Source organism: Somniosus microcephalus, chromosome 6, assembly GCF_052327205.1.
Source record: "Somniosus microcephalus isolate GS21.2 chromosome 6, FLI_Smic_1.0, whole genome shotgun sequence".
In the NCBI taxonomy this organism is placed as follows: Eukaryota; Metazoa; Chordata; class Chondrichthyes; order Squaliformes; family Somniosidae; genus Somniosus; species Somniosus microcephalus.
In genome coordinates this window covers 35801447-35828261 of record NC_140992.1, presented here as the reverse complement: position 1 = coordinate 35828261, position 26815 = coordinate 35801447, and the positions used below count along the sequence as shown (strand labels likewise).

The 26815-nt window shown below is 42.8% G+C and overlaps 1 protein-coding gene across 21 annotated transcripts in view; it reads right to left on the bottom strand.

The window, feature by feature from the left end:
* Positions 1 to 25043, bottom strand: part of LOC147115607 (disks large homolog 1) — a 439472-nt gene extending 414429 nt beyond the window's left edge. For 8 of the 21 annotated variants that reach the window (XM_085990014.1, XM_085990000.1, XM_085990002.1 and 5 more), the window contains exons 1-3: positions 23977 to 25013; positions 23535 to 23666; positions 5468 to 5631 (exon numbers count right to left, since the gene is read on the bottom strand). In XM_085990014.1, the coding sequence (XP_085846140.1) occupies positions 5468 to 5631; positions 23535 to 23666; positions 23977 to 23995 (315 nt within the window). In that variant the 5' untranslated portion in view covers positions 23996 to 25013. Of the gene's footprint in view, positions 1 to 5467; positions 5632 to 23534; positions 23667 to 23976 lie in introns of all 21 variants that reach the window. The other 13 variants (XM_085989993.1, XM_085989994.1, XM_085989995.1 and 10 more) reach the window with 5 other exon arrangements.
* Between the last annotated feature and the right edge of the window lie 1772 nt (positions 25044 to 26815).

Sequence of the window (26815 nt, the reverse complement as noted above, 5' to 3'; positions counted from 1 at the left end):
CACTTGACATTCAACAGGATTACCATCACTGAATCCCCCACCATCGACATCCTGGGGGGGGGGGGGGGGGGGGTCACCATTGACCAGAAACCTAACTGGGCCAGCCACGTAAATACTGTGGCTTCAAGCACAGGTCAGAGGCTGAGTATTCTGCAGCGAGTGATTCACCTCTTAACTCCCCAAAGCCTTTCCACCATCTACAAGGCACAAGTCTGGAGTGTGATGGAATACTCTCCACTGGATGACTGCAGCTCCAACACCACAAGATGGTTGACAGCATTCAGGACAAAGCAGCCCGTTTGATGGCACCCATCTATTACCTTAAACATTCACTCCCTCCACCATCAGTGCACTGTGGCTGCAGTGTGTACCATCTGCAAGATGCACTGCAGCAACTTGCCATGGCTTCTTCGACATTACCTCCCAAACCCGTGACCTCTACCACCGAGAAGGACAAGGGCAGCTGGCGCATGGGAACACCACCACCTGCAAGTTTCCCTCCAAGTCACACACCATCCGGACTTGGAAATATATCGCCATTCCTTTATCGTCAGTGTGTCAAAATCCTGGAACTCCCTCCCCAACAGCACTGTGGGAGTACCTTCACCACACGGACTGCAGCGGTTCAAGGCGGCAGCTCACCACCACCTTCTCAAGGTTAATTAGGGATGGGCAATAAATGTTGGCCTTGCCAGCGACGCCCATATCCCATGAATGAATAAATAAAAACTTCATGCACAAGCTTGAACAACGAGGGTCAGTTGGATATTTGAGCATGGAGGCATTGCAATCAAGTCCAATCCTGTTCTCATCTCAGCCACAGATAAATACTCTTCCACGAGGTTCAATGGATAACAATCAGGAGTGGGTATGTATGTGTCTCCTTTCCTCCCCTCTCCCCAGCCTTCCAAAAACTCAGCCAACAAGATTTTAGCACCCAAAATACTGCCCCTGCTGAAAGCAACTATTTCAGCACAGACCAGGAAATTGGGCAGAAGGCTTTCTGCTGTGGTCTGTATAGCCTGGTGCTATACCAAAGCCATCAAAGTAACTCAAACTTTGCTTATGTGCTGACAACCTGTAGCACTCACGGCCCATCGATATCAAATTGGAATCAAACAGCCTCACTATGCCAACTTACTGTCCACAGTTTCTCCCCTGCCAACCTGCAATATTCCATTCATTCACTTTGCTTCCAATTTCCACCCTTCCCTCACCTTCAGATGGTCCATTTCCGATTCTTCCCTTCCCTGACTTCTCCGACTCCATTTCTGGCGATAGCCTATCGACAAACATCCACTACAAGCCCACCGACACTCTCAGCTACCTGGACTACACTTCCTCCCACCCCACTTTCTGTAAGGAATCTATTCCATTCTCCCAGTTTCTCCATCTCTGCCACATCTGTTCTGACGATGCCACCTTCCATACCAGTGCTGCAGATAGGTCTTCCTTTTTCCTCAACTGAGGATTCCCCTCTACCGTGGTTGGCATGCCCCTCGACCATGTCCGTTCTATTTCCCGCACACTTCTGTTCTCACCCCTTCTCCCTCCCAAAACCACGATAGGGTTCCCCTTGTCCTCACCTTTCACCCCACCAGCCTCCACATTTAATGGATCATCCTCCGCCATCTCCAATGTGATCCCACCACCAAACGCATCTTCCCCTCGCCTCCCCTTGCAGCATTGCGAAGGGACCACTCCCGCCGCAACACCATGATCCACTCCTCAATCACCCCCAATAGCCCCGCCCCTCCCCACGGCACCTTCCCGTGCAAGGGCAGGAGATGCAACACCTGCCCTATTACCTCCTCCCTTCCCACTGTCCAGGGCCCCAAACAACCCTTCCAGGTGAAACAGCAATTTACTTGAACTTCTTGCAATTTAGTATACTGTATTCGCTGCTCACGGTGCGGTCTCCTCTACATTGGGGAGGCCAAACGCAAATTGGGTGAACGCTTTGCGGAACACCTCCATTCAGTCCGTAAGGGTGACCCTGAGCTTCCGGTCGCCTGTCACTTTAATTCTCCGCTCCACTCCCACTCTGACCTCTGCCTCTTACACTGTTCCAATGAAGCTCAACGTAAGCTCGAGGAACAGCACCTCATCTTTCGATTAGGCACTTTACAGCCTTCTGGACTTTACATCGAGTTCAACAATTTCAGACTATAACCCCCTGCCCCCATTTTTTCAGGCAGCAGCTGTTGATGATTCTGCCATCCCCATTTGCAACATTTAATCTCTCCGGCCTTCCACCCTATCACAGACCCTCCCTTTTGTTCCTCCTTCCTCCCACCCGCCTTTCCCTGCCTCCGCACCTGCTTAAAACCTGTTACATCCCGAACTTTTTCCAGTTTTGACGAAGGGTCACAGACCTGAAACATTAACCCAGTTTCTCTCTCCACGGATGCTGCTTGGCCTGCTGAGTGTTTCCAGCATTTTCTGTTGTTATTTCAGATTTCCAACATCTGCAGTCTTTTGCTATTGCAATATTCCTTGGTCATCAGTCATTATTGTGACAATCTAGAACACTCACTGTCTAGTGCAATCAAGCCACCCGCATCTTGATCAACATTTAAACAGGTTACAGGCAGAAGCATGGCAGATGCAATAGAACGTGGATAAATGCAAGGTTATCCACTTTGGTGTCAAAAACAGGAAGGCAGATTATTATCTGAATGGCAATAGATTGGGAGAAGGGGAAGTGCAACGAGACCTGGGCGTCCTTGTGCACCAGTCGCTGAAGGTAAGCATGCAGGTGCAGCAGGCGGTTAAGAAGGCAAATGGTATGTTGGCCTTCGTAGCAAGAGGGTTCGAGTACAGGAACAAGGATGTCTTGCTACAGTTGTACAGGGCCTTGGTGAGGCCACATCTTGAGTAATGTGTGCAGTTTTGGTCGCCTTATCTGAGGAAGGATGTTCTTGCCATGGAGGGAGTGCAGCGAAGATTCACCAGGCTGATACCTGGGATGGCAGGAATGACGTATGAGGAGAGATTGGGTCGATTGGGCTTGTACTCGCTGGAGTTTAGAAGAATGAGGGGATCTCATTGAAACTTATAAAATTCTAACAGGACTAGACAGACTAGATGCAGGAAGGATGTTCCTGATGGCGGGGGAGTCCAGAACCAGGGGTCACAGTCTAAGGTTAAGGGGTAAGCCATTTAAGACAGAGATGAGGAGGATTTTCTTCACCCAGAGAGTGGTGAACCGGTGGAATTCTCTACCACAGAAGGCAGTAGAGGCCAATTCATTAAATATATTCAAGAAGGAGTTGGATATATTTCTTAAGGCTAAAGGGATCAAGGGATATGGAGAGAAGGCAGGAACGGGGTACTGAATTTGGATGATCAGCCATGATCTCACTGAATGGCGGAGCAGGCTCGAGGAGCCAAGTGGCCTACTCCTATCTTCTGTTTCTATGTTACTGACACTTATAACTTCCATTGTTTATTGGTTATATTTATTTTCTTTATTCATATCTGATTTTACAGTAGAACTTATTTAAGATCTTTCCAACTCATTACAAATTAGCTCTTTGCTAGGCTGACAGCGCTGGATAAAGGTTTCATCTTAAAATTGAGGTCTTGTACAGGGTGTGACATTATGTCACAGATTAGGAGAACAATATAGTGTCACTACAATTTCAAGCATAGTTTTTCAATGCTGCATGCATATTTTTAAAAAGCATCATCCTGGCAAAGCAGTACACCTACCATTTTATCTGTGATAAGTGCTAGAAAATTAAGAGCAGCACAAAAACTGTACATCAACAATTTGTGCTGCAGATGAAAAATGATTTTTCTTTTGAGGATCATAAGATTGCAAAGTGACAAATATTGTATTATAATTTCAAATTCACAAGATGCCCATAATCAGTTGAGATGTGATTCTATGTTTAGGATCTAAACAACTCAATTATTGCCTCATCAGTGTTTTAACATTAACGTACAACAGCATAGCAAGTTGTAGCTCTGGCACAATGCCAAAAAAATATTAAAATAAATGTTCGCATCCACAATTTCATAGAGTCTAATTGGGGCAAATTGCTAAGCTGAAGTCATGCACTTACCTATAGGGTTATGGTGTGAAAAGTCATACTGGACTGATCTTATTCAGCCACTAGGGACCAGCTCTAGAGCAACAGAGGCATGGGACAGGGATGGAGTGACCAGCTCCTAGAGCGACAGACACGGGACAGGAATGGCCCTCGGGGGGAGGGGGGCAGTTGGAAGAGAAGGAAGAGAGAATGAATGAATGAATGAATGAATGAATGACCAGCACACCCAGGGAGTGGTACACTATGTGAGGACCTCCCCCTCTTTCTCCTGCCACCTCCCCAAGGAGGATAACAGACAGAAGAGAACAAAAGCTAATCAGCATACCCGAACACTTTGTTAAAGCATTTTGGTTCGGGACATTCGTCGTGGCAAATATACATGAATTTCAACACAATGTCCTGCAAATTCAATCCAAATTTCTACCGATTTCAAGTTGACTCTTGCAATAGCATTTGTACTTTAAAGGATCATCTTGAAGTAGTTCATTAATGGTCTCCAGTGAATTTGAACAGCCTATGTAGTGGTGGAAATTCACAATTTCTTGGCCAGAATACAACCATATGTACAGCAACTTTAGTAAAGTAATAATTGAATCCAACCCAGTGGCTATATTTCTCAAAAATTATCACTGGCTATAGAAGACAGGAGCCATTTCAGTATATTTGTGCCAGATTATGAGCAGAGCACATATTTCACAATCAACTGGGATCTGCACAGAAGAGCCAGGTAATCAAATGAAATTCAAAACATTCAGCAACCAGACTCAGCTACCTTGTGTCGTGCAAGTTTCCACTCCCAATTTCTAAGTGAAGCTATATATTTTATTAAATCTGGCGATGAGGAAACAATCCAAAACCAAATTACTTCAATGCTGAAAATAAAAGGGTACACAAATACGGTCAATAGAATCTTTTCAGGAGAGACATCCAAACTGAACCACACGTTAGCATGTGCAGCAGTTTTCCATCAAAGCAGAGATCTTCCGTTGATGTGTATTATGCAAGATCTCTGGAACCTCGGAGCAGGGCTAGGGAACAGCTGTGCAAGAGAACGCCTAGCCCCATTTCTGCAGAGATTTCAGTAATGCAGTTTCAACAAGGACCTGACATCCAGCTCTTGGCCTTGTCAATTACACTGGCAGAAGTCAAAAAGGATCAGATGAACAGGTACACAAACACTGGTACATTATTGGCAATAACTTCAGCTGCTAAAGTTTTCAAGAGGTGGTCCAAGGAATAGCCTTTTACGCCCCCAATCAGCTGGTCACTCAATCTGACCATTTTATTTTTTTATTACTAGAATGTGAGAGTTTACTGAATACTGGATCCTACTCTGCAAACAATGCCTTTAGTATTACTGCATTAGTAATTGTATCTTATCAGGTCAGTTGGCCTTATCACACACTTACCTCTGTATTAGGGCTAAGGCTGATGGGAAGCACCTCCGACGTAACAGTTGTGCTTGGAAGGCTGGAAATATCCCAGTTACGGACTGCTGGAACAATGCCAGTTGTCTTTTGAGCAAGAACCGGTTGATTATCCAGCAATGACACCTCATAAAATTCCTGAATATCTGGAAAACAAGAATATGTATCTAAAGTCCACAACCAAGTTAGGATACACATACTGCAGAAATTTACAAGTTTGCATCCATTCCCCAACCATACAGCCTCGCCATCTTTATTCCAGTAATTACTAAATAATCTAACCTTCACTTGAGTTAAGAACCACAGCTAAACTGTTGAAAAACAACTGACCTTTTTTAGTATTTGCATCATGAAAGTAAACAAATCTCTAGACACTTCAATATTCACACTCAATATTGGGTTTCAGAAGAAGCAACATCCAGCAGTGATCCTATTGGGATCAGCTCCTCGCATTTACTTATCCTAATGCCTTAATCAAACGACAAAACCACACAACAACATTGCCAAGGCACTGCAAACCTATTAGGATACAAAAATTGTTATGTTTGTATAGAGAAATGCAGCAAGAGACCCATGCATCTGCACTGGTAGTGTAAAATTGTCTTCATCACAATATCAAGTGTAAAATATATAACATTTTGTGACCCCTTTAACACAGCTTTATTTTAATTTTCAATACTCTCCCCTCCCAAGGCTTGGTTCGATAGACACTGGCAAGCCTCCCGTACCTCAAATACCATTCTTCACGTGGCGGCACTCACTGTCTCGGCTAACAGACTTTTGGCCAAGGAGGGAAATGAGTGGTAACAATAAAAGTGAATCAGAAATTCACAAGTTTTCCAGCAGGAGGCACCAGATGACCACCAGGAGAAGCTCCAGCAGACTTCTCCCCACCTGTCAAAACTTAAAACAATAATGCAGGAATTAAGAGCTTATTGTATCAATTTCTTCAAAGTCAAAATCTGCGTCATAGTAAGCTTGCTAAGTGATTTTCTTTCCCTGTACATACCACACTTTCAAACAGGATTCTGCAGAGTGTGACCTAGTCAATTCAAAAAGGTTTTTTTTTAATGTCAGTCCAAACTGAGGAACTGCTGCAACTCCAGAAATCTTATTTACTAAAATAGTCTTGAACCATTTTGAAATAAACTATTAACTTGCATTAATGCAGTACCTTTCATGTCCTTAGGACGTCCCAAAGCACTTCACAGCCAATGAATTATTTTTGAAGTGTACTCACCGTTATGTAGGCTAACAGCAGCAAGTTTACACACAGCAAGATCCCACAAACAGCAGAGATGAGTAACTAGTTAATCTGTTTTGGTGGTGTTGGTCAAGGGCTAAGTGTTGGTCGAGTGATAAATATTGGCCTGCATACAGGGAACATTCCCCTGTACTACAGGAAACTCTATTATCCGGCACCGACGGGACCGGCATGGTGCCAGTTTATCAAAAAGTCCGGATTACAGAGAGGTATAGTTTAAAAGGTAGGAGAGCTCCGTACACAGCAACAAATCCAGGCTTCCCTGTTGCTTAGCAACAGGTGCAGGAACCCCAGTTATACAGCCACAGATCCAGGAACTGCCACTAATATGAAGTAAAACTTACCTGAACCTCCTCCTGAATTTTGCCAGTTAACAGAGATTTCCGGTTATTTAGGTGCTGGTAAATCGAGAGCTTCCTGTACTTCAAACAGTGCCATGGGATCTTTTATGTCCACCTGAACAGATGGGACAGGACTTGCATTGAACATCTCAACCAAAAAACAATGCAACACTCCCTCAGGACCACACTGCACTTGTGTCACCACACTGTACTTAAATGTCAACCTAGATTATGTGCTCAAGTCCTGGAATACAAAAGAAATGTCCCACTAACTTGTAACACTGAGCTAGATTTTCCACCCGTTGACAATGACTAGTGAAAATTCAAAACCACTGACACTTCCAGGTAATAACTGCAGTAGATTTACCAACACCTAGAAAATATTTTAATTCAAAAGGCTAGATTCTCTGACGAGTAAATCTAAATGCAACAGTATTTACTGGAAACCTAGTGAAGCGTCCATTTTGTTAGATATTTAGATACTTAAACTGAGATTAGTCAAAATCGGATATTCCCACATCCTGCTTTGTTCACTGACCCAACTCTCCCTTCCCCCAACTCTCCTGCAAAAGCACCAGCTTCTCTGAAAGCTTATAAAAATCTGGGATAGTCAGGACTCGATTGACCAGACGTCCTAATCCTGCCAGACATCCTTATCCTGCCACCACCTCATTTCCAGATGTTCTGTGCTACCTTTTTCTGCGTTTTCACACTGCACACATGGCGTTGTGCTGACAGTACATACTCCATCTGTAAATGCAATACTGAACACTGTTCTGGTTTGTACGCTTATAACTTCCTTTTCATGTGCAGTGTAATATTAAGAATAATTTACATTTAGACACACCAGTAGGTTTTGTACTCAATATATGCAAGAATGTACAGAAATTCTGATAAGACAATTGTAATACTTTGACCAGAACAATCGGATGGCTGTGATTCCAGGGTAACTGAATGCAGCCGGAGGGCAAGAAAGAAGAATGGCAAGTACAGTAAACTTTGGTTTATCCGGAGGTTGTATGTCCGGAAACCTCGATCTACCGGCAGAAATTAGGAGCCGTTTTGTAAGTTTTTTTTTCTTCTTGTAGGTTTTTTTTCTTCTCGTGGCTTTGTTTTCAACAGTCGGGCTCTGGAAAGTCTCTCTGAAGCTGTTGCTAAGCTACAGAGACGCTTCCAAGGTACGGGCCGACTGTTTACAAGCTGTTGCTAAGCAACAGTGTTTGTTGTCAGATACGGAGATGAAAACCTCCGTATGCTTCAACATTAACTTTGTATGTCCGGCAGTTTTGATAGATCGGCAACAGCTCGGTCCCGTCGGTGCCGGATATCACAAAGTTTCCTGTATGTTCAATTTACATTGATGGTGCTAGAGGACTATCGACTAGTGCATTTAATAAGGCTTGGAACAGGAAATACTGTACCATATAGTCCATCCTCCTGCACCAATTCCCTCTTCAGATTGTGGTGTTGAGGTGAGTGAAGACAAGTTTTCTCCAGCTCCAGCCACCAGTTGCTACAATACTTACATTGACTAATATACATTCCACCAGGTATATCAGTGTGGCCAGAAGACAGGAGTGTTATACCACAGCAGGGTACTACATCAACCTGCATTCCAAGTGGGATTTTTACCTTCTAAGCATCCAGGCAAGTCAACTTTAACAGATAAGTACCTACATTGGAGATCGTGCAGACTTGAAGTGAAGGAAACAGACATAAAAGTACAAATATGGAAAAATAACAGCCACCAAGCCCTTCCGCCACAGTACATGTCATTTCTACTATCAGACTCTTCCCAATTTAATCTCCCAAATGAGGCAAATAACCACAATGTTTCCAGTAAGAGAAAACAGAAATAAGTAAATGAAACGCAAGGATATCCATCCAACATAAGACGACTATTTAACCATGGAGGTTTTAAACCCACATAACTTTCTGAAGAAATCAAGCAGACAGCACGAATGTCAGCAGGCATGCCTATCTCACAAAAGCTTAGGAACAGCTCCAAGTTACTTTATTCCATGTATAAATATCAATCTGGTCCAAGTATTGCTGAAAACGCATCAGCATCAACAACTTGCATTTATATAGCACCTTTAACATGTTAAGCGTCTTGGAATGTTTTACTAAGAGCATAATCAGACAAAAATAGACACCGAGCCAAAGGAGGAGATATTAGGACGGGTGACTGATAGCTTGGTCAAAGTGGTAGGTTTTAAGGAGCAACTTAAAAGGGAGGTGGAGAAGTTTAGGGGGGGAATTCCAGAACTTTGGGCCAAGACGGCTGAAGGCACGGCCTCCAATGACGGGACGAAGAAAGTGGGGTATGCACAAGAGGCCAGAGTTCTGGGAACACAGAGTTCTCGGAGGGGTGTAGGGTTGGAGGTTACAGAGATAGACAGGAGTGAGCCTATGGAGCGATCTGAACACGAGGATGAGAATTTTATAATTGAGGCGTTGGTGGACCGGGAGCCAATGTAGATCAGCGAGCACAAGGATGATGAGTGAACAGGACTTGGTGCGAGTTAGGATACGGGCAGCAGAGATTTGGAGGAGCTCAAGTTTATGGAGGGAGGATGATGGATGGATAACAGCCAGGAAACTAGTTTTCCCTGAACGCCTATATTAAAATGAACCTCAAATTTGATCATCAAATTTTGTGCAAGCCTGCAGGTGTTTTCATCAGGAAGTGACAAACTCTTGACAGAGCAGATATACAAGGGACATTTGAATTTACATACTCAATGACTTCGTTCTTTTCACTGACCTTTTGAAAGGGAAGTTTCTCTATCACTACTGTTTTTCAAAAAAATGATCTTAAAACAACTTGCATCCATCCTGTGCCATTAATGTAGAACAAAAACATCCCAAGGAGCTCCACAGAGGCACAAGGGGAGAAAAAAAAATCAGGATCAAGTTTTTTTTTTTTAAATCCTGTCCGGAGTTGTTGAATTTCCTTTTAAACTAAGTGCAAACAAAGCATCTGTAAAGACAAGCTTGTAAATAATGTCATTATATTCTGCAGGAAATACAAAAGGCTGAAATAATAGCCAATAGACTGGTAACCTTCTTTATAATATGTTTACTTCTTGTTCTACTTTGAGAGCACTTGAACAGGAAAAACAAAAGTGGTGAAAGGAATTAACCTGGACAATAGCTGCCTTCGATAGCGCATTACAAAGCAGTAACACAAGAGGTTCAGATGCTCAAGCTTTCCAGTTGCAGTTTGTGAATCCATCAGAACAACTAACTTGTGTTCAACCTTTGCGAGACTCCACAAGTCACCTATTTTAATGCTCGTCTTTTGTTCTAATAAAAATCAGGAGTTGAACAGCATCGTGAATAATTAGGTGTCCCTACCAAATCAGCAAATAAAACAGATTGATAACATCTGTGGAGGGGGAAGGAATGAGAATCGATACATACTGTATTTCAGCATGATACATCAATCTTCACCCCTTTGGTACACCATTACAGAAGTATAGGTGGTATAGGACTTGCAATGGATAAGCACACTTAAATACAGTGGGAATTAGTGTGGCAAGTGCTCAAAGAGCCAAAGAACACAAGATATTAATCCCTTGATACAGGAGAGCAAAGAGAAAGCTATATAAAAATACAGATGTTGTGAAATCTGATGGCAGCACTCATTTGGTATACCAGCACAAGGAATACACAGATTTGCCAATTTGAACCCTTCGAAGCTAAGTCAGCCTCTGCGCCTCTTGTAACTGGTTCAAAGGAGTGTTAGCATTCAACTTCAGTTCACTGGCAAATCATGCAACAAAAATGCACTTGCTGAAACACGGATACTTCATCACCTCAAATTGATCCCTCACCAACACAAGTGATCCATCCTAGTGCCCAAAATTTGTGATCATTCTGCTGTGTTTTTCACAAACAGAGTATAAAATAATCACACTGCCAATATGCTTTACTGGAATTCTAGTAAGCATGGACAAAGACATGGGAACAATTTGCCTTGGTGTTGAAATATACCAAATTTGGGGGGGGGGGTATAGCTAATAATGTGGCAGACAGCACCAAAATACAGGAAGACAAACAGGCTTGCAGAGTGAAAGAAAGAATGAACATGCATTTATATAGCACCTTTCACAAATTCAGGACATCCCAAAGCATTTTACAGCCAATTAAGTACTTTTGATGTGTAGTCATTGCTGTAATGTAGGAAATGGGTGGATAAATGTAGGAGTGGAAAAATGGAATTCATTACAGTAAGTGCGGGGTGTTCCATTTGGTAGAATGAATGAGGTTGTTACTGGATCGTGATGAAAAGTGAGCATTTTGCCAATTTTCCACCTCTCCAGCCTGGGGACAACACGGCCAATTGTTCAGCTCCGACTGAAATGAACAAATTCCTCACAGACTGAGTGTTGAAGCTGGGACCTGCCTGGCACCAACTGAGGCATCAGTGGGTATAAGTCAGTTTGAGTTTAACTGCAGGAGTGATCGTTTCCTCGTTTAGCTGAACAATTCAGAGAGGAGGTTTGCATCAGGGTTTTTTTTTATTAAAAACACCATTAAACGGAACAAATCTGCAAGCAAAAATAGTCATGTCCAAAGCAAGAAGCATTTTTCCTGTCCCCTCACACAGCCATGATATTTTAGTGCACTTGTGGCAATTTTAAGCCTCACTGACAGATCCCACACACCACTGCTGAAGCATTTTGCAATGCCATTGAAGTTTCCTCCCCACTCCCCAAAAATTAAATAAAAATCACTGATGGAACATTCATTCCTTTTCTTCTTATCAGCTTGCGCCCATTATTTTTGTTCAGCTATGATGCTCCAATTCTCGGTATTTCTTTGCTAACTCTCCATTCCACTGTCATTTTATAAAGCTCCTCAATGAGAATAATGGAACCTATAGCAACAGGACTACAAACAAAGTCCTGCACAAACATGGAATTTCCAATCATTCCAGCTCCAAACAGCAAACATGACAAAAATAAAACAAAAATATATACATATTGGCTGCCGCGTTTCCTACATTACAACAGTGACCCCACTTCAAAAGTACTTCGGTGGCTGTAAAGCGCTTTGAGGTGCCCTGAGGTCGTGAAAGGAGCTATATAAATGCAAGTCTTTCTTTCTTTAAATGAACAAAAATGTGTCCATAACTAGGAGCTGCAAAAAACAAACCACTTGATGCACTTAGTACAATTCACATGCATCTGCTCAATTTGGGAGCCTTGTTGACCCCAATTAACTTTCTTCTCCAAGACCCATTACCTGATGTGTATACACTATACATTCAGAATAACTGTCCTTTTGGTTGTATCCAGGAAGCAACATTTCAAACCTATACTGTACACACAGTAAAAGGTATTTATAATTTGTTGCTACATATATAATTTAACAAAAATTCAAAGCTGATCACAAAGCAAACAGCAGCAGGGGAAAGGAAAAGGTTTTAAAATTAGTACCATCATTAAACTTCGATGGGGCAATGGTTGTATAATAAAACAGTTTGATAAGAAAATGTCATTGTTTCAGGATCAGCCCCCGGGGGGGGGCAAAAGGCATCTGCTTCATCCCAACCCATTAAGAAAAAGTTCTACAAAATTCCTTATTACGCCCAATGAGCACAATTTGAAATTAACTAACTTTACATCCCACATTATACACCCGAGAACAGTTGCCTTAATAAGTCATTTCCGCTGAGAAACCATCAAATTCCATAGCATTTGGCTTCACTCTGTACTTGTCCTTATAACCTAATATCATTCCTAATCAGAAAATCATCCAGCTCTTTTCTGAAAGCATTTAATTAAAATACCAGTAAGTGTATTAGCTGGAAGTCTATTCCAGTCGGTTGTGGAAAAAAATCTTTCAATCTCAAACGTGTTTAAACATGTTCTTAAAACAGAACAAAAACCCAAGTACATTTAAGATTGTACAATATGATTAAAGCAGCTCAATCTGAACTCTGGATTTGACATCAACCTTGTAACAAGCTCCTACTTATTCATTACCCGATCATGAAAATGAAGTAGCTAACTCGTATTACTCTTTATATAACAAGTGGGTCGAGTGGCTTTCAGAGCACTAAAATATCTGGCAGGAGGAGTGACGAGGGGATTGGGCGGTGGCGGGTCAGATATCAAGCCACAAGAGAAGTTCCGGTGTTCTCGCCGATAATATTGGAACCCTTCAAACTCCAATTGGCAGTAAATAAATAGATGGATTTCAAAGGACAGTTGATTCCCTTTGGACAGCTTCTTTCTCTTCAAAAAAAACAGCAGCAGGTGCCATGATCGACACCAACTGGCTCACGATCAGATCATGTGATTTCAACTGCAGTGATATCTGATTACACTGCAAGTAAACAGCATACCCTAGAACATTTAGCAGAAATAATCCTATATTACCACCCCATTTGATTACAGAGCTGCCATCATTGGGGATTTTTCAGCACATTTGCATGAAGCACAAAAAGAGTAATAGAATCACTGAATCTTACAGCACAGGAGGCCAACCCGCCCACCATACCTGAAAAATCGGCAATGCGCAAGAGGCCAGAATTGGAGGCGCGCAGAGATCGGAGGGTTGTAAGGCTGAAGGAGGTTAGCGATAGGGAGGGACTTGAACACGAGGATGAAAATTTTAAAAAGACATTGCCAGACTGGGAGCCAATCTAGGTCAGCGAGCACAGTGATGGGTGAGCAGGACGTGGTGCGAGTTAGGATATGGGCAGCAGAGTTTTGGATGAGCTCAAGTTTGTGGGAGGGTGCAAGGAGGGAGGTCGGCCATGAGAACATTGGAATAGTCATGTCTAGAGGTAACAACGGCATGGATGAGGGTATCAGCAGCAGATGAGCGGAGGCAGAGACAGGCAATGTTAGAGGTGGAAGGAGGTGGTCTTGGTGATGGAGGATGTGGGATCGGAAGCTCAGCTCGGGATCAAATAGGACATCACAGTTGCCTCGGACAGTGGCCAGGAAGAGCTACCCAATTAGTCCCACTCACCCGCTCCTTCCACAGCCCTGCAAATGTTTCCTTTAAGTACAGATCCCTTTAGAAAGTCACAATTATAGCCGTGGACTAAGTCGCGTCTCCCTCGCACTCCAACACAACTTATATATTTTCGATGTATAAATAGTAATAGTGTTCGATTCAATTACAGGGCACGAGTTAGGCTGCTGGAATTTCTTTACCAAAAAGCAGGACATTTGCATCACAAATATAGATTCCCAGTTTAAAAAAAGCAAGAATAAAAGGAGTTGCTATTTATAGAAAGGCAACTAGCCGGCAAGAGGCTCGATAATTCAAAATGATGCAAGTATGCACTGTCAACCTTTACCAAACATCTGACATCTTGGACTGGTGTGCAAGTTAACATCAAACAATTCATTCTCTGAAAGAAAGAAAATCCAGCAGAGATCTTCATGACATAACAGGTGCCTTTCCCTTCCCCACATTAAGAAACACCAGAGTATTACTGCGGGGGGGGGGGGGGGGGAAACTGAACATGCTCTGTGCATTGTTTAAACATTTATGGTATTTAAATGCAATGATTCAGCACAAAAGCCATTCCATTATGAACAAATGAGCACTCCCCACAGTCATGAAACAATAGATACTCATTCCCCCATCCCCCCAAAAAAGGGCATCAGCTAAAGCAAGCCACAGGAGAAACAGTTAAGGCAAGATCGGTAGAGCAGCTCTGGGGCTCAAAGTCAACACTGGCGCTCTCTCTGGGTTTTCCAGTAAGCTTTCAAGCTGCTATTAAATTAAACTGGCGATATTCCCCAACATACATTCCACCATTTACTATTTGCATTGAAAATTCCTATTGCACCATAAATAATGACCTGATAATACATCAAAAGTCAACATACCTTCTGGTCCTAAGTCATGCAGCATATTCAAACAGAAATGGAAATGCAACACCACAATAGTAAGAATGAATGTAAAAGAAAACACAACTTTATTACAACAGATACCCCTCAGTAAATTGAAAGCTGTAGTCCAATCAAGAGTCCAATGAGACACACCGATTTGCAATCGAAGGGCATCACCTGAAACCTTTGAGTGGATTACTGCTTTGTAATTTATTCGTTCCTGGGATGTGGACATCACTGGCAAGGCCAGCGTTTATTGCCCATCCCTAATTGCCCTTGAGAAGGTGGTGGTGAGCCGCCTTCTTGAATGGCTGCAGTCCGTGTGGTGAAGGTACTCCCACAGTTCTGTTAGGGAGGGAATTCCAGGATTTGGACCCAGCGACTATGAAGGAACGCCGGTATATTTCCAAGTCAGGATGGTGTGCGGCTTGTAGAGGGTAACTTGGAGGTAATGGTGTTCCTCCAAGACATATCGTCATCCTCAATTACAACAGGTGGTTCATAAAAAAAGAGTCCTGATTTCAATATTGCATTTTTAAGTTAGATACTACAATGGGTCAACTTCATTCAGTTGGGTCAACTTTATTCAGTTGACTTATTAACTAAATGCCACTTTCCAGTTTATTTTTCCATAATGGTCATTTCCCCCCCCACCCCAAGTCTGATTCAAGTTCAGGATATAGTCATCAATAAATACTCAATGTGCTTTCTCAGACTATTTACTCAATAAGCACACTGTTAGAACAGCAAATACTGTTTGTTCCTTGTGTGATGTGCATTGCAGCACACAATGAACTTCCAGTTACAGGTGCATAGAAGAAAATATCAGTTCATCGAGAACATTTTCAACAACTTCAATAACCTTTACACAGCTTGTTGCATTAGTATACTGTGTCACAAAATTAGCTTTTACACTCAGAATTTGCCAGGGTGAAGGGAAAATGATTTACCCACATCTACCAGGAATAGTATAATGACAGACTTTGAGGAGGAGGTAGAATGAAGGGAGGAGAAAAATGAAAAATTGCCACTGAACAGTGATAGTTGTAAACACATTGCTATGTTCCACCTTCATTGCCTGCACCTCTAATCTTACTCCAAATTATCTTCAAATGCATAGCAGCTGCTGGTAATATTCCAACATAAATAGAAAAAATATTTCCAAGAACATCTTTGCTAGAAGAGAAATGTCAAATAATAACTATAACCAAGAATAACCTATCCTATAGACTCTGGAACAGTTCCCATGAATTGGTGGATAGCTAATGTAACCCCACTATTTAAAAAGGGTGGTAGAGAGAAAACGGGGAATTATAGACCAGTAAGCCTGACATCGGTAGTGGGGGAAATGCTAATTATAAAAGATGTAATAGCAGAGCACTTGGAAAAGAGCGACAGGATCGGACAAAGTCAACATGGATTTACAAAAGGTAAATCGTGCTTGACTAATCTACTGGAATTTTTTGAGGATGTAACTGGTAGTAAGGGAGAACCAGTGGATGTGGTGTATTTGGACTTTCAGAAGGCTTTCGATAAGGTCCCGCATAAGAGATTAGCATGCAAAGTTAAAGCACATGGGATTGGGGGTAAGGTACTGCCTTGGATAGAGAACTGGTTGGCAGACAGGAAGCAAAGAGTTGGAATAAACGGGTCTTTTTCCGAGTGGCAGGCAGTGACTAGTGTGGTAGCGCGGGGACCGGTGCTAGGACCCCAGCTATATATATATATATGATCTAGACAAGGGTACTAGATGTAATATCTCCAAGTTTGCAGACGACACAAAGCTGGGTGGTCGTGTGTGCTGTGAGGAGGATGCAGAGAAACTCCGGTATGATTTGGACAGGTTGGGTGATTATACTGCATTTGCCATGCATCTGCCCAATGTGGATAAATGCAAGGTTATCCACTTCAGTGGCAAAAACAGGAAGACAGATTATCTGAACGGCAATAGATTGGGAAAAGGGGAAGTGCAGCGAGACCTGGGTGTCCTTGTGTACCAGTCGCTGAAGGTAAGCACGCAGGTGCAACAGGCGTTTAAGAAGGCAAATGGTATGTTGGCCTTCATAGCGAGAGGATTAGAGTACAGGAGCAAGGATGTCTTGCTGCAGTTGTACAGGGCCTTGGTGAGACCGCACCTTGAGTATTGTGTGCAGTTTTGGTCGCCTTATCTGAGTAAGGATGTCCTTGCCATGGAGGGAGTGCAGCGAAGATTCACCAGACTGATACCTGGGATGGCAGGAATGACGTATGAGGAGAGAGTGGGTCAATTGGGCTTATATTCGCTAGAGTTTAGAAGAATGAGAGGGGATCTCATTGAAACGTATAAAATTCTAACAGGACTAGACAGACTAGATGCAGGAAGGATGTTCCTGATGGCGGGGAGTCCAGAACCGGGGGTCACAGTCTAAGGATAAGGGGTAAGCCATTTAGGACCGAGATGAGGAGGAATTTTTTCCACGCAGAGTGTGGTGAACCTGTGGAATTCTCTTCCACACAGGGCAGTTGAGGCCAATTCATTAAATATATTCAAGGAGGAGTTGGATATATTTCTTGAGGCTAAAGGGATCAAGGGTTACGGGGAGAAATCAGGGACAGGGTACTGAATTTGGATGATCAGCCATGATCTCATTAAATGGCGGAGCGGGCTCGAGGGGCCGAATGGCCTACTCCTGCTCCTATCTTCTATGTTTCTATAAAAACATTTAATTCCTATAAAAATTAGTGTGTGTCTTGGGGACTTATGGAGAGAAATTGTTTCAGTTAACACACAAGGTAAACCAAGTTAAAGTAGATTAACCAATTACAATATTTTGTATGTGGAATATTTCCTGCTTTCCCATTGGTATCTGCAAATGTACAAGTATGTGAAACCTTTCACCCAAAATCTCCCAACAGTACACAAAGTAACATTATAGACTTCTTAGAAGAAACTTTGTCTACTTCCAGTGTAATTCCAACATCTTGTGTTTCTATTCCTTAGTCAGGTTTCTAGCATTTGTAAATTTTATTTTTATTTGTGTAGTTCTGTAGTGGTGAGATCAACCACCCCGATAACATTAATAGCAGCAAGTCTATGTTGAAGATCTGAAGATAAAGCCGGTCTACAAAACCCACATGTTGTATAGAACTAGAACCATTTTCAAGTTTAAAGAACATAAATAAATTTACATTGAAAAAGACACTAACATCAGACACACTAACTAACAAACATGTTACTGGAATTATTTAATGATCAAGATTCAACTTCTGTCAACCCTGCAGAGAATGCATAAAGTTTGTGTCAATATATCATGAAGTCTTTTCGTGGGCACGGCAAGTGCTGCCACTTAAGTGCACCAGAAAACACACTCCACCTATCCCACACTATTTGCTAGCCTGACTCCACTCTTCAACTTTGTAGAACCACCCAACCTGTACAGTTTAGTTGGTGGCATTTTGTTTTATTCCAATGTGCATTTGGAGTAAACAGCATCAACCAATGTGTTTATCTGTGGCTCCTTGGAGCCCGTTATAATAAATTTATAACTGGGGCCAATGGAACTTAAATATCAGTCTGTTGGAACAATGTCAAGGAATGAGTCACTTTTGTATACACTTTTTTTTCTAATTTCCGAGGGTTTACACTTGGACTTCAGTTGAAGGGACAATATGTGGATATTGCCACTACTTTCCTGAAAGACACACCATGGTCAGCTAGTAAGGGATGCCCAGATGCAACCATCACTAAGCTAGTTACCCCAACTTCCTTTAGGAGCACAACATGCTGGTCAGTCAGCTACTTGACAGCTGCAGGAAGGTAAAGGGAATCACAGAATCATAGAATGGTTGTCTTCCATGCTGTAACCTTTCGGCCCGTCGAGCCCGTGCCAACTCTTAAGTTAGTCCCACTCCCCCGCCCTTTCCCCGTAGTCCTGCAAAACATTTTTCCTTCAGATACTTATCCAACTCCCTTTTGAAAGATAAGATTTGAGTCTGCCTCCACCACCCTTTCAGGCAGTGAATTTCAGATCTTAGCCACTCGCTGCGTAAAAAAGTTTTTTCTTACGTCACCTTTGGTTCTTTTACCAATCACCTTAAATCTGTGTTCTCTGGTTCTCAATCCTTCTGCCAATGGGAACAGTTTCTCTCTATCTACTCTGTCCAGACCCCTTATGATTTTGAACACCTCTATCAAATCTCTCCTCAATCTTCTCTGCTCCAAGGAGAACAACCCAGGTTCTCCAGTCTATCAACGTAACTGAAGTCCCTCATTTCTGGAATCATTCTCATCAATCTTTTCTGCACCCTCTCTAAGGCCTTCACATCATTCCTAAAGTGTGGTGCCCAGGATTGGACACAGTACTCCAGTTGGGGCCGAACCAGTATTTTATACAGGTTCATCATAATTTCCACACTTTTGTACTTTACGCCTCTATTTATGAATCTCAGGATCCCATAAGCCGTTTTAACTGCTTTCTCAACCTGCCCTGCCACCTTCAACGATTTGTGCACATGTACCCCCAGGTCTCTCTGTCCATGCATCCCCTTTCGGATTGCACCATTTAGTTTATATTGCCTCCCCTCATTCTTTCTACCAAGATGCATCACTTCACACTTTCCTGCGTACAATTTCATCTGCCACGTGTCCGCCCATTTCACCAGCCTGTTTATGTCTTCCTGAAGTCTATCACTCTCCTCCTCACTGTTCACTATACTTCCAAGTTTTGTGTCATCTGCAAGTTTTGCAATGGTGTCCTGTACACCCACGTCCAAGTCATTAATATATATCAAGAAAAGCGGTGGTCCCAGAACTGACCCCTGGGGAACACCACTGTATACCTTCCTCCAGTCTGAAAAATATCCGTTCACCACTACACTCGGTTTTCTGCCACTTAGCCAATTTCGTATCCCTGCTGCCACTGTCCCTTTTATTCCATGGGCTTCAACTTTGCTCGTGAGCCTATTATGTGGCTTCAGTTTCAGTTAAGCTTCAGTTAATTCAAGAATTTGAATCTGGGTTCACACTGGTGCAAAAAGTCACGTTTAAAGGGCACTCAAGGGACAATGTGGAAGTGTTGCCCACCCCCCATCCAAATCAGTGATCATTCTTTAGCTTACCAAAGCACATTAACATATTCACAAATCTATGGCATCTCTCTCTTCCTCTACCCCCATTATCTTCTGAAGTTCACATCAAAAAGCAAGTTCGAAGCAAAATCATTTAAGACTGTTTGCAATTAATTCTATAGCTCAGCAGAAGAAAATCATTTTTAAAGAAACACTAATTGGGAAAATATTCAGAAGTAGGAAATGTTAACACACTATTGGTTAGCAAAGAACTATAGAAATTTACAACACAGGGAATACCATTCAGCCCATCATGTCTGTGCTGGCTCTACTAGAGCAATCCAAAACAAATCATACTTTCCTGCTTTTACCCCATACCCTCGTATCCTCTCTGCTCCAAATACTTATCTAAATCTTCCCTTAAAAGATACAATGGTCTCTGGATCAACTATTTCCAGTGGTGAAGTAACAATTCTGTGCATAAAGAAACTTCTCTTAACATCTCTTCTCATTTTGTGATATTAAAAAAAGAGATGACCCCCTCACCACTGACTCCCCAACTGGTGGAAAGAGTCTTTACCTATGCAGCTTATCAAAACTCATCAGAATTTTGAAAAAAGCATTATTAAAATGTCTTCTTAGCCTTCTCTGTTTCAGTGGGGAAAAAACAGGATCGCAATCTCTCCTGAGATCTACAGTTCCTCGTCCCAGGTACCAATCTTGCGATTCTACATTGTATAATCACTATGTCCTTTCTATAATGGGGGTGTCCAAAACTGTAAACAGTACTCTGTGCCTAACCAGTGACTTGTAGAAACTTATCATAACCTCTTTGCCCTAATAATCGACACCCCTGTTTAGAACACCCACAATTACATTGGCCTTTATTATGGCTTTACATGCCTGCAGTTGAACTTTCAAGAAATTATGCATTAGCAATCTTAGGCATCTCTGATCATCCATACCTGGGTCTTTGCATTGAGTTTATAATAAGTCATTGTTTTCTTCCTAGAGTGCATCACACTTCTCCACAGTAAATTGCTTCTGCCACCTGTCCCTTCAGCTAACCTGCCTATGTCCTCCTGTAACCCTTTACAACCCCCTTCGTCATTTGCCAAGCCGCCCACTGTTGTGTAGTCAGCAAATTCAACATTATATTCCCTATGCCCAAATCATTTAAATTATAACGGGAACAAAAGTGAGCCCAACAATGATGTAAAGTACACCATTTCAAAACCTTCACCAATCCAACCAACATCCATTAACCTTTACCCTTGTTTCCTGTCCAATCAACTTTCTATCCATGCTGCCACTTTTCCTCTTATACCGTATGCCTGGTTGTTTTGTAACAAGCCTAATGAGACAAATACTTTCTGAATATCTATAGTCACATACTGAACTCATGTCACCATCACCTGGTGTCTATTCACACTTTCCCTCTCTCTGGTAAAGGTCTACAGTAAGCAAGCTGATCCAGGCTGGGTTAGTGATGAAATACTGCAATCTCCTCAGCAAACCTGAACAAGGTGCAAAACAAACCAGCAAAGTTTATCAAACGACCCCTGCTAGAAAGCATGCGTACTTGAATATTAAGTGAGGCTTAACTATGATTCCCACTACTGTGAAACAACCTGCACACACTCATGGTCATCCACTGAGGTACTGGGGGAGGGGGAGGCACCTGTCAGCACCCATGTAATCCATACCCCAGCAAAAGCATATGGGGGAAGGGGGGGGGGGGGGGGAAAGGAGGAAAAAGAAAGAAATGCACACAAATATTATAAAAATAAAGTGATATGGTAGTATGTGTGCGGATATTAAATCCAAACTGGATACAGCTTAGAATAGTGGTACAAGTTTATTTTGGGAGGGGTGCTAAAGGAAGCATGAGAAAGCAACAGTCTTACGGTTACACACAGCTGAATGGAGCATTCCTTATTTTATGAAAGCCTAGTATGTGCTATTTCATTGTCTTTAAGAAAACATGAAATAATTATCCCATTATCCAAAGGGGCTGCTCTTCAGTCTTTGGTTAAAATTCACCCCCACCCTGTTTATCTACAGTCACTGAGTGCATGGGGTGGGGAAGGCAAGCAAAATCGGAGGATCTCCTGGTGGGTTTACTCCTAGGCCTGGATAAGGCTGCCATCCACAGGCCTAGGATGTGCAAGATCCGCTGGGAATGTCACTTCGACTGCTTGCCTCTCTTTCGTGGTCTTGTGTGCATTCGGGTGACTTTGGAGAAATAACTTGGTGTCTTCTGGTACATTTGAAGCCTTCCATGACTGGTGGGCACCACTGAATACAAGTTGCATAATTGATGGCAACAACCAAATTCTAATTCAACACCACAATGCAATTTTAGTTTGTCAGGGCCATTTATATTAGTAGTGCCCTCCGCCTGGGGCAAGCACTTGTAAAATTGATTTTTGACCGGAGGCACTGAGTCTCACCCTTTGGCCCTTTAAATAGTGAAATACTGCTCATATCAATGCAATTGGCATCAACAGTCATACAGCCTGATCTCAATTTGTACACAAGATTATTTTCATTTCAATTTATCCAAATTAATAAAGATAAACGTGTACTATGTCCAATGTGAGTAATGTTACAACTGAAGACAAAGAAGTTGGAACTTTCTATAATATATAATCATTGTTTCTGTTCCTCACTGTCCATCAATATGCATTCAAAACTTTATGAAAAAGGTTTTTAAATCAATTGCACTGTAGCCAGCAGAGTGTGGTTTGCCGACTAAATTGATGTGTCAACGAGTTTCGAAATTAGGAAAGGATCCTCCTATACTGGAGAGCCTACACTGGCATACGGAAGAAATTTACTGCAACTCCCTTCATTCTACTTAAAAACGAGTACGGTTTTAAAAAAATGACTTTCCTTAAAATTTCATAGGGTCGTGATACCGTACGATTTCCTTCAGCACCATCTCAACACGTGCCCAACTCAAAGCCTGAACTGCAGAAAAGCCACCCAGAGCCGAGCCTGTTTACATCCCCAAGTTACGCCCCTCACTCCATGAAGCTTCCTGTTCACCGCACACAAAACGCCCAACTCCTGAAGGCAAACGCACAGCATCAAGCACACCACTGGCATCCGTAAACTGCACATGATTCAACAGTAGGTAGAGTTAATCAGAAATGTTGTACTCCTGTTGCTAAACTCATTTTAGTGCACAAGGGTTAAAAATGCCTCGATGCCGTCACTTAATATTTGCAGTTGCCTTGTTTGACTATTCCCGCTCTTCTCGTCTCTCCACGGTTCATAAGCAGAATCGTTGGGCAACAGGTTGTCAGCTCATAGGGAATGGTATGCTACTGGGTGAGAGAAACCACGGGATGCCCGCGTCGTTAAAACGTCGAACTACATTTTCTCTATTCAAAAATATTTTTGTAAAAAAAAAGCACGTATGGTCAGAACAACGTGTGGCTGTTTCAACACCTCCCGTCGACTGGTCGTGCTATTAATCCCAAAAGCAATGCAGGTGACGAAGGGTACAGAGGGGTTTACACACGTACCTATTAACGCTTGGAAGAGATTGCTCCGGAATATGTTGATAACTCTCTCGATGGACGCACGGAGCTGGAGGTCCTCGGTCTTGCCGAGCTTGGCGCGGTAATTCTCCAGGAGCTTGAGAGCTCGCTGAGCATCTGAGGAACAGAGGGGCAAAACACACCTAACAGTCATCGATGGCCCGTTCACACAGCACCCAACAACTCCTGCAGCTACAAAGTAACCCAACTTTACCCAGCGTTTACCACTTGGTCGGAAAATGCAAATCTTTCGCTCAGTAAAGCAGCGTAAATATGCTCGTTAAGTTTATTTTAGTGAGGATAAATACAAAACGTGTTACTGCAGTTAAAATAAAAAAATTAACACTTTTACTAAATATTTAAATTCATATTATAAGTTAAATAAAGCTGTATACATCAAGTTCAAGAAAGTTAACACGAAACGTACCTTGCTTTCGAACTGGCATCCTCTTGCTGCGCGTTTTCCCCCCCAAGACAGATTCAAGTTCACAGTTGGTAATTCCCTTAATTTCAGCTCTATATTATTTTCGAAGTTCTGAGGGCAATTTCCTTTCTTCGACGATTAAAAATTCCCGATAGTGTGTCAGAAAGCAGGATTCCAATTTCCCCCACCCGCGGGATGTGAAAGGCTTTAGATACACGTCAATTAGTTTCACTGACAATTTTTTTTACCTTTAAAAACAAGCTTGGGCTGGGTGGGTCAAAAGGAGTTTTGGTTTCTTTTTAGCATTAGATTATCCTCCCGAGTGGACGGACCGGTTTATAAGATCTTTGCCTCAGGACCACATCCCTGACTTTTTTTTAAAAATGAAAATTTCTTCAAGAGCAGCCTTCTTATCATCAGTCTGGATAGATGATCAGATTCCCTTTTTTTTAAATCTTTCCCCGATCAGTGCCCTGCCCTACTTTCTCTCTCAAGGTGACTGCAGGAGACTATTCCGTCCTGCTTTTACTCCCTCCTCACCTTGAAGGTGACTGTCCCAGTCTCTTAAAACTCAGGAGTGACCCACTAGCTGCTTAAACCAGTTGCTTCCTTTCAAGTGGTTGGGAGGGAGGGGGTCCCCCTCTCTCTCTCTCTCCCACTCTTCTCCTCTGGGATGAGGGGGCGGCCTTTGCCCCCCCCAAGTCTCTCTGCTCAGTATCCTGGGAGCGGAGGCTTCCCTCTCCAATTACCCCGAGGTGGGGGGGTGGTGTCGGTGTCTCTCTTCTCGGGAGCGGGGAGGTTCAAGCTCTCTCTCTCTCTCTCTCTCCCCGGGGCAGGGGGGGCGACACGGCGCCGACGCCCACTCAACTCCAAGCGCTCGCACCGATTGCCGCGGCCAGGGTGGTGGTGGGGCCTTTCCACCGGCTTAGGCCCCGGTCCTTTCCACTCACACCCACCCCCAAAAAAAACTTTGCCGCTCGCTCCTCCTCCTCCTCCCGCTGACTGACCGAGAAATTCCAAACTTTCCACCAAAATGGCGGCCGGGGCCGGGAATCTCGACCACGTGAACGGCCCGCTGCCAATCAGGAGTGAGTGGAGGGGGGGAAGGGGGTGGGGTGAAGTTTAAAGGAAGGACGTGGTGATCCTGGTAGCAGCGGGAGTGCGGCGCTCACTCACTGCCCAGCCTCACCCCTTCCTTTCACTCACACCCAGCAACAACTATATTATTAATATGTTTTAAATCCCCATTTCGTTCTTAAAACGCTTCTTTCACCATTATTTCCACCCCCCCCCCCCCTCGTTGACTAGAAATATCTCATACATTTTTTTCTCTCGTAAACTTTTTTGGAAAGAAAAATGAAAGTTGGAAGCAATTCTCTTTTACCTCACCCCACCCCACTCACCACATCATTTCAATTACATGTTCCAATGTCTGTCAATCCAAAACAAAAGTTTAATGTTTATGTTAGAGAGCCACAGAAATGAATCATGTGAAATTGAAACAATCATTGGAAAGTCTTTCAATCTGTGTACAAAAGAAGGAATTGTTGCTTTTTATATATATATTTCCTTCACTTTTTGAAATATATTTTCTTCACTTTTCGTGACAAACAACTGGAATGTTCAATAAATCACAGCAACGCAAATGAGTAGTTGCTTTGAAATGAATAGAAATGAGCACTGCACTGTGTACAGGATGGTGATGTTGGTTCGCTCTGTGACATTGTTTACAATACGTTCAGAGGTGAGCAAATCACAAAGTAAGTTGAATGGGTTGTTTTTAATATAATGACTACGCGGTGGGCTTGCGGCGTTACCACTCCACGTACATTAAGCACCTGGATCCGTGGCCACCTGGCGGTAGCGGGCTCTGTCCCTCTGGACTAACCAGACGCTTTTTTTTTCCACTGCAGTCTGGTCAGGATTGGAAATCAATCTGCTGACAGCTGGAAATGACGGAACAGGGCGAGACAGCCAGTTTTCTAACAACATCGGAGACCAGATGGCGACGACTGAAGCTTCTACTTTTAAATGTCTTGTTCCAAGAGTGATAGAAGGGGAGGTTGTTACCTTTAAATATTTAAATGCTAACAAGATTTCCAGTAAAATGGTATGCAAATCCTTTTAATTCGAGGCCAGCCTCGCGATAATATGTTAGTCAGACGTGAAAATTCAACACCTGTCTCTCAGATATTCCAACCCGAATTAAAATTTAATGAGGTATAGACTAAGCCAAAGCCTTGAATATTTGAGGTGTAGCCACATTTGTTAGGGAGTGGAGGGCCCCATAAGCTTTGAGTTGTCGCAAAACCTTTAATTATGATGTGCAATACAGAAATGCCAGTAAACTAAGTAATGAGATAACAACAGAAAATGCTGGAAAAACTCAGCAGGTCAGGCAACACCCGTGGACAGAAATTTGAGTTGACGTTTCAGGTCGAACCCTTCTTCAAAACTGGGAAGAAAAGATAGATCGGAGGCAGGGCTGCGATCGGATAAAAGAAACAAAAGAAGTAAAAAAGAGACAATAAAAGGTAGAAGCTAGACGAGATGGTAATAGGCTGAGATTAGGTGTAAAGTGTACTGGCAGGGCAAGAGATAGCTGCCAGGTGTGAGAGAGAAACAAAAGGAAAGGGGGGGGGAAAGGAGTGGAAAAATTACAAGAAAAAATGAAATAGGGGCCGAGGTTATGACCTGAAATTGTTGAACTCGATATTGAGTCCAGAAGGCTGTAAAGTGCCTAATCGGAAGATGAGGTGCTGTTCCTCGAGTTTACGTTGAGCTTCCGTGGAACAATACAAGAGGCCAAGGACGGTGAGGTTCGAGTGGGAATGAGATAATT